At 42.0% G+C, this 8607-nt stretch overlaps 1 protein-coding gene across 1 annotated transcript; it reads right to left on the bottom strand.

Annotated features, from left to right (window-relative positions):
• Window positions 1–1566: 1566 nt before the first annotated feature.
• Window positions 1567–8004, bottom strand: LOC101971994 (serpin B4). The gene is made up of 8 exons (XM_040272212.2): window positions 7850–8004; window positions 7074–7258; window positions 6517–6573; window positions 5198–5326; window positions 4425–4542; window positions 3293–3435; window positions 2871–3026; window positions 1567–1974 (listed from the first exon to the last, which is right to left on the bottom strand). The coding sequence occupies exons 2-8, from the start codon at window positions 7233–7235 to the stop codon at window positions 1567–1569; spliced, it is 1173 nt and encodes a 390-aa protein (XP_040128146.2). The 5' UTR covers window positions 7236–7258; window positions 7850–8004.
• Window positions 8005–8607: the final 603 nt, after the last annotated feature.

Raw genomic sequence — 8607 nt, 5'->3', positions numbered from 1 at the left:
AACACAAATATAAAAAGGGTTTATAATTCAAAGTGTCTCTGTCCCCAGTGTCAAACCATTGGGATACCTTTCCTCCCCAAAACACATGGTCCAACTTCTTACATATTCCTGCAGAGACAAGCTATAGGTTTAGCTAAAAGCATGTGTGTGCAGTTTATTATTATTATTTTTTCTCAAAAAACACAAAAGGTACCACAATCTATACACTGACCTGCCCTTTTCCTTTTTACTAATTCATTGTCAGAGATTGTAAAAATAGCAATAATATTGGATTTCTTTTTTACCCTTTGAATTCAATGCTTTCATTGTTTCCTATTTAACTCGATTTTGGATTTGAAATTTAGATAGCTATATTTTATGTATCTAACATTTTAATATGTTAAAGAATCAGTCTCCTTCTGTTCTTATCCTATTAAGAATCCTCATAAAGCACATATATTTAATTTTGTCATGTAATGTTCCAGGTGCTGGGCATTGCTGTCCAGCCAAGTGCTCTCTGGTGATGGGGTCTGATAATGGACGTGTTCAGCGGTTGCATGGTGCAACATGATACCTGTCAATCACACGTGGGTGTTGAGAATGTGATATGTGGCTAGTGAGATGAAGAAACTGTACTTTTAATTTTGTTTAATGTTAATTTTAAATAGCTGCTGTGACTAATAATTATTGCATTGTACAATGCAGGTCTAAGAAATTTCTCCCTGCAATCTGTTAATATGATCTGTTATATTAATAGGTTTTTTTTAAATGTGGACAGCTGGAATAAGTCCATTTAGTCATAAAGTAGAGCTCTAGCATTTTCTGGGCTGGGAGTTTAGCTCAGAGGTAGAACATTTGGATTTTATTGATCCCCAGAACTGTAAAAAAACAAACAAAATGAAAACAAATAAAACCCCCAAAGCTAATAGGCAAATAATAAATAAAATTTCCTTGATTTTAAGAAATACAAAATGAATATGTATAGAAGTTTATCTGCCTACTACTTTAGACTCGGCCTGCCTGAGCTTGTTCTGAATTTTTCTTTCTCTATGACTAATATATTTCTGACCTATTTCTTAGGTGTGGTTGATCACTTGTATTTTATTGGAAAGAAAAAAAAGGTAAAGGAATAAATAATTTGAGCAGGTCATTCCTTTATTGCTGACTGATTTAATAGAATCACAGAATTTAGAAATATAAGAAGGGTCCCAGATACCACCTCAATTGAAGGAAAAGTGGGTGTCTAGGTTGATGAGTTTGAAGAGAAAGTGTGATTTGCTTTGTTCATCCAAGACAGCACAGAAGCAATCGTGTGCAATTTAGAAGATGAGGTATGGATTGTTTTAATCTTCACATTGAACGTTTTGTTCTCCAAGGAAATTTTTATAAGAAAAAAAAAAAGAAGGAAACTGGTTCATATGTGTGTGCAAAAAGAGAGAAAAAGAGAGGCTCCTACAACCATCGCATTCTTAGTGGGGACTCTGAGGCTGGAAAAGAAAATGAATATATAAAGGACGTGTTATTTCCAGCCTCAGTTTACTTTTTGCTCTGTGACTGGTCCTCATAAGAGAGACAGGGGCATCCTGCTTAAGGGGAAGAGACTCTGCCAAAGAAGAGGATGCTGTGGGTCTTATTTTGCTTAATGAAGAACAGGAAGGGGTGGTCACAATAGAAACTAATAGCTGGCATTGGGGCGGACGTTGCTTTAACTACTATGCCCGTGGTGGCTGCAGCCTCGGTGCCCTCTTCATTCACTTCCACAAAGGACTTGTGCACAACTTTGGACACCGAAAGGCCCTGTGTCCCTGTCATGCCCGAGAGGTCAGCCTTTTGTGGACAGAAGACATCCTCCATCCCCATGGCGCTCAACATGGTCTTGAGGTTGTAGGTCTCTTCCACTTTGAATCGAGGGAGGTGCACATTTACATTAGTCATCTCCATGCTCCTTGGGCTGGTCCACTCCATTAACTTCTCAGCAGTGAGTTTGTCTTCAAGCTATGAAGATGGAAAAAAAAAAAAAAAGAAAAAAAGAAACTGACTTGGTCGACTTTTGGACTCTGGCACACTTTATCAATGAATGGAATACATGGGAAATTTTGAGTTTAGCAATAAATGCAATATACACAGTTGATCCAGTTAATTAGACATTATTCTAATTAGCAAAAACAGCAGGCCTGAACATATATGAAGACTTATTTGATTATATGTGTTCACATGTACAAACATGTATGTAAAAATAGAATTACATTATTTTGAACCAAACGAACTATATATCACTACTTCTTATGCCATCCGTCTACTGTATGTGTCATTTTGTAGACTTTTTATTTTCTTACACACATTATTTATTACATACTGAAGTTATAGTACATGACCTATTTTTACTCTTAGTTTTTGCTTGATATGTTTTTAAACATTTCTCACATTGCTATCTATTTCTCTAGGTTTAATTGTTGCTTGTTGCCATCAAACTGATATTTAATGTGTATAGCTCTACTTAAATGATAATAAATAAAGCCTGTGTCAGGCTGTAAGCTAAACTATTTATAATGTGAGGATATACTGGGGATTGAACCCAGGGGCACTTAAACATGGAGCTATATCTGCAGCCCTTTTTACTTTTTTATTTTGAGACAGGGTTTCATATAAATTGCTGAGGATCTCACTAAGTTGTTGAGGTTGGCCTCAAACTTGTCATCCTCCTGTTATAGTCTCCTGATTACAGGTGTGTGCCACTGAATCATCTGATTCAGTGACTGAGTCATCGTTCCTTGTTTTGAACTATTTATTATTCGAAGCATCTTGGCCTCAAAGTTTTTGTCTTGTTTAGACTTAAACAGGTACCATGGGGGAAAAAGTCAGGCAATAGAAGGAAGAAAGGTCAATGTTACCTCCTGCAGGCCATCTGCTTCATTGGGCAGCAGCAGGACCATGCTCAGGTCATTGCCTTTGTATGGCATTTCCAGGATCTTGGCCTGCACGTCCTCCAGGAAGGCAAAATTAAAATGCCCGCTTTTGGCCATCATCTGCACAGATTTGCTCACATTCTACAATAAATTAAGGCATCAAATAAATACCAAGTTAGACAAAAAGATAATATTAAGGAGACACAAAACACATCCCTCTCTTTTGGAGAAACAACTCAGGAATTTTGAGAAATAAAGACAGAAGTTACTATTTTTTTTTGCAGGCATTCCTAACTAACTAAACTTTTAAGAATAAAACAAAACAATATCTGCTTGTTCATGGCACTCTCTACTTTAGTGGTCTATCCCATCAGATGCCTCTAAGTTTAACTTTCCACATGCAATACCTTATTCTGCCAGAACTTTGCTTCTGTGGTCCATTCCTTTTTAAATTCCTTATCCCACCGCCCTTTGAAGTAGACTGCATTCACCAGAACCAGTCTGGTGTTTTGGTCAATAGTGCCACTAGGAAATAGGTCCTTGATTTTTTCTGTAAGGGGGAAAAAAAAAGGTGATCATGTAAGGTACAAATGGCTTTTGGATAGAATGCTATGCACAATTTCATGACTGGTCCTTATATTTATGTGCCACTGCTTTAGGGACTCTTGGACTGCCACCAGGTGCAGCCTTCTCATGGTGCCAGCCCTAGAGAGCAGGGATGGAGACACCAGCCTCTTCCTGTGACAGGAAAGGAGGTGAGACTGTCTAGGGGACATTGAGGAGCTGATTTTATCTGCTTGTCCAGCTTGACTCTTTGCTTCCTTCCTCTGCTCCTCCCCTTCTGTTTTCCCAAGGTGGGTCCCTCACGTGGAGAAACAGGGCCTGATTGTCCTCAAGGACAATGGCCTGAGCTCTGTACTCTGAGAGTCCCCTGCTGTCAGATGCTGCTCCCGGGGATTCCTTTTCTTCCTCAGTCTCCTGTACAACTGCTGCAAGGACGGCCTGTAGGAAGGGGTCCAACTAGTTGTGCACACAGTGGAGGCTTTGAGAAGCCTCTGCCCTGGGTGGAGGAGACCCTGGGGTAATCCCTGCAGGAGGGTTGGTGGAGGTGTGCTCCAGGCAGTTATAGGTCAAGGGGCAGGGAGCCTGGTCTCCAGATGGGCTGCCTGTTTCCAGAGGAGTAAGAGGAAGGAAGTCTTTGGACTGTTTTCTTCTAAAGATTCATAATCAACACTTGGCTCTGACCTCAAGAAAATCTCAAAACGGGGCTGAGTGGGAATTTGGGTTCCACAAAGATAGTGTCAGCCGGGGGCCATGTGCAAGTAGCTTTGCAGCCATGTCTCCACCTAGTTGACCTCCTTCACTTCTCTCCCTGCTCACCCTGGATCTGTACACATTTATTGGGACCATCTGCACTGCCTCCTTCATCCTCTCTGCAGATCCAATAACATCCCACCAGGACTCCCTACCATGTCACATCTGGGCTTCCTCACAGGGTGATCAAAAGTTTCCGCCATGAGTAGCCCTCCCATACTCTACCATTTGTTTGGCTTTCCACCCAGGAATTAATCCTCTTTCGGCTTTCTTCTGCAGCATTTTTGAAATCAAGGGATTCCACAGTGGCTAGGTAGAATTTCTTAATCCCGTCCAAATATTCCTTTGAGAAGTGGAGGAAAAAAGAAGGAATTAAGAAAGATTTATGTGTCACCCCATTTAATTATTTACAATTAAAGTAAGCTGAACCCAGACCCTGGCCAGAACCACTGTCTCTGCACATGCATATTTGTATACAGGAACCATGAGGGCAAGTGTGCAAGGAGAACGCAGGATTCCTTGAGGCTCAACACCATCTGGCAAAACCCAGGGGAAGAAGAGGCTGTGGTTTGCAAATTTCAGTGCAAGTTAAAGGAGATGAATCATGTGGGAGACTTCTCACCAGTGGGCTCTAGCACTGTGTCTCTCATCTGGGTTTATATTCCCTGGTGCTTTCCTGCCCCCTCCAGGGCCCATCCCAGCCTGCCTGTTCCAGAAATACCCCATTAGTCAGACATTTCCCACAAAAGGCGCTCTCTGTGACGCAGTCTGGGCCTGTTCATTAATGGCATCTCCTGACTTATCTTGCCCCTGACCCACACTTCATCTGGGCCTGGTCAGGGACTGGATGCTCCAGCAGTCAGCACTGTGATAGAGCTGATCCCCTGGGGCCAGAGCTGCCCAGGAGTCAGCCAGAAGCCTCTGTCTGGCTTTCCCCCATTTGGCCATCCAGAGACCCAGGATGCAGACTCCAGGTGTGGAGAGCCAAGGGGAATTACCTGAAGAAACTGAAACTCCTTTTCTCCATAGACTCTGTTGGCGATCTTCAGGTTGTAGGCCTCACTGGGTTTGTTTAATTCAGTCAGAAACTTTTGAATCTCCTGGTGCACATTTCCTGACTCTCCAGCCTTCAACATCCAAAAAAGATGCTCATTGAATTGCCCTGTTCACGTGTGTGCTCAACTCACTTGAAGTCACTTAGATCAGTACCAACACTTATGTCTATAATCTCAAAGATGACCTCTGGCTTATTCTCTGATATTTGTTGTATTTACCTCAAATACCCTGAAGAAGTTACCTTACATTCAACTTCTTCCAGGAAATTCTTTGCTCCAGCCCTGATATATTCTGATGTGTTCTCTTCTGAACTACAGGGCACCATTGGGTATCCTCTCAGTCGTTTAAACTATTATGTTTATCTTTCCAGATAAACTCGGAGTTCCTTAAGGTGCAAACCTTATTTCACTTCTAACAGCCACCAAGCATATGGTCATGTTGAAGTTTGGATACTTTAAATGCTATGACATGAAGCCCTGCTGTAGCCCTTGGTGGGATCATCCTCTAAGACTTGTTGAGGGTGATCTGTCATGTGATGGTCATTGTCTGCATGTAAGCACACCTCGAGCCTGGTGCTCAGCTAAGAACAGCCCATAGGACATCTGAATCTCAGTCTAGCTGAGATGAAAATAAAAAAGCTCAGTGATTAAATAGCCTAAGAGACAGACTGAGTAGCCAAGTTTTAAACTGAAGCCTATCTGAATCTGGAAATTTCTATTTACTAGCTAAGAGTTTTGTTCTGTCAAAGCCCTAAACAAATATATCTGCTAGCCATCATTTTCCAAAATATAGTTGAACTTGTGCTAATTCCTTTTCATTTTAAGTAACTCAGTTATACTATGTTAGTAACATTATTGTGAGTGTGATCACTAGCTCACATTTATCATGACCTCTTATTTATAGTAGGCTGGGCCCTGTTGCTAACGTTTGCAGATATTGGGTCAGATTCTTTTTGGTTGACTAGGAAGAGGTCACTCTGACTCAGGGCAGTAGCGAATTGCTCATGTTCACATTTGTGAAGAATGGAGCTGGTCTATGTGATGTCGGACTTGAGTTCTTAAGTTCAATGCTGACCTTCTCTGAGTAAAACAAAAACTTGAAAGTAATAATTATGAAAATAAAATGTGGAATTTTTCCATATGTCCTAATCTCTTTCATCTAGGATTTTCCATTCCTCGGTTTATGTGAAATTCCCTGTTTAAAGTATGACCCTCTCAGATACTTCAGATACCTGGAGCTCTCCCAGGACCAGAACACTTACATGAGGGGCTGTGGGTTTCTTTGTTGCTTTTTCTGTGATTTCATTGAAATGAAGGACCTGGAAGAGACAGGACCTGGATCAAGACAACTTCATTTAAAAGATCTGTGAATTCAGTAGAGAAAAAAAGAACAAAACTCTCAAAAAAGAAGAGAACAAAGAAGCATAAAGACACTAAAATCACCCAACCCCAGAACTTCAGGGTATGAATGTGTTTTTTGAAAAAATGCAGAAAAGCTGGTTTATCTCCAGATACGTTGAAGAATGTGCCTTCCTTGTTCATTGGGGAGACCTTTGGTGATGGGTCCCTTGGATTTGGTTTAGTCAGCCCTTCACTTCGTCTTCTCAGCTCTGGTTGATGGGCAGTGGTGGGGGTCATCAAGAGAGGGCAGCCTTGGGGAGGGAGTGTCTCCCCAACACTCTGTGATCACACAGCCCTGGAAAGTCTGCTTGGCATCTTGTGTTACCCCCAGGTCCCCAGAGCTGTGACAGTCCCTGTGTGTGAGCCAGCCCAGTGAAGAGGAAAGCTGGGCAGGTCCTGCGGGGCAGCTGAGACCTACCTTCTCCATCTGCAGGGCAGTGTTCCCCCTGGCCCCTAGGTCGAGCATGGCCAGTGCTGACAGGATGCTGACCGGGGAGTAGAAGACGTTGTCCCCGTCCTTCCTCAGCTTCCGGAACAGGTCAAGGGTGAACTTGGTGTTGGCCACACTGAGTGAACTCATGGTGACTGGTTGGTCGGGAACTCCTAGGAAAGCAGTGGATCCAGCTCAGAAGGACTTTATTGTCATGAAATTTTCTTAAACATGACTTATCTTGGTTGTGGGATTCTGGCCATTAAGGTTTTTACCCTTTTTACCTTCCAAGCCTTCTGAATGCACACGTGTTCATCTTCTAATTACAAGACTCATGAAAGCACTATTGAAAAAGACTTTTGTGGACAAGTAATAGAACATCTTTATCTTTCCTGTCATTGAATGGCTAGGTTTCACTTATCATTATCATTGGATGGCTAGGTTTAGGGGGAAAGGCTTTATTACAAATGCCAGGACAAGGTTTTCTGGGGCAACATGCAGCCAGGTCTCCAGAAGAAACTCTCTGACTTTTCTTTGAAGCTCTGAGGCTGACCCCCCCACCATGATTGTAAGCATGCATCAGTTTTCTTCGAAATATATCTTTTTAGGTAAAGACCAAATTAGATCAAGGGGTACATTAATTTTCCCCCCCTGGCAGAACAAGTACAATATAAAAAGACAAAGTACATGCATGATAGAAACCACGTCACTGTTTGATCCTGGATAGTAATTCCTGCTAAGCCGGAGTGGCTGGAAGCACTCACCTGTGTTCCTGAAGAAGCCGAGCTGGATGGGAGCTGTGAGCCTTGATGTGGTGGACGGAAGATCCTGGGTATATAGTCCTCCTCCTGCAAACGCTGCCTCATCAATTCAGTTGTCTTTCAAGTAAATCAACTTCAGATTTCTCAATCAGCTTATCCCACACTTCCTGAGCCTGACAATTGATGAGAAAAGACAGGTTACTGTCCTACCTCTGTGTTTCCTTTTTCTTTTTGTGGGGACAGTTAAGAATCTGTAATCTTTGGCAATCATTGACTCATTTTGAATGCATGCAAAGGTGCTTTTCTAATACCAATGACGATGTATTAGAAATTCCAACTTCCTCATTGTCTTCGATTCCACCCTCTGTACATTTGCCCGATCTTAAAAAAACAATCTTTTTTTTCTTTTGATGTTGAATTGTTTTTAAGGTACACTTTGGACACACAAACACCTACAACATTTACTTATATTTGTGATTTTTCAATTCTGAAAGGCTCCACTCATTCTTTCTGTAGGAATCACTTTATATACCCAGGAAAATCGATCTTATTCTAGTGAAAAGAGACACTGAGGAGGTCTCTGCAGACTCGGGAACAGGGTCCTACCCTCATGCTCATTCCAGACCCTCATGCTCTGCCTTGTCCCTGGTTCTCCCTGTCTCTTCCCATGTCCCCTGCAGCCATCCTGACTTTTCTGATGCTTGAGGTCTGTGAGGACACTTATTTGCCTTGCTACATTGACAATCAGCTGACACTAAGAA

This window comes from Ictidomys tridecemlineatus, chromosome 13 (assembly GCF_052094955.1).
Source record: "Ictidomys tridecemlineatus isolate mIctTri1 chromosome 13, mIctTri1.hap1, whole genome shotgun sequence".
NCBI lineage: Eukaryota > Metazoa > Chordata > Mammalia > Rodentia > Sciuridae > Ictidomys > Ictidomys tridecemlineatus.
The sequence above is the reverse complement of the archived record's forward strand: the minus strand, read 5'-3'. Positions and strand labels throughout refer to the sequence as shown.

Bases quoted from the DNA above. Each gene is read 5' to 3' on its own strand.
- LOC101971994 (XM_040272212.2), bottom strand. From the start codon at position 7,235: ATGAGTTCACTCAGTGTGGCCAACACCAAGTTCACCCTTGACCTGTTC. The intron at 6,574-7,073 runs GTAGGTCTCAGC...TGTCTCTTCCAG, and splicing joins CTGCCCTGCAGATGGAGAAG to GTCCTTCATTTCAATGAAAT. The intron at 5,327-6,516 runs GTAAGTGTTCTG...TGGATGTTGAAG, and splicing joins AGAAACCCACAGCCCCTCAT to GCTGGAGAGTCAGGAAATGT.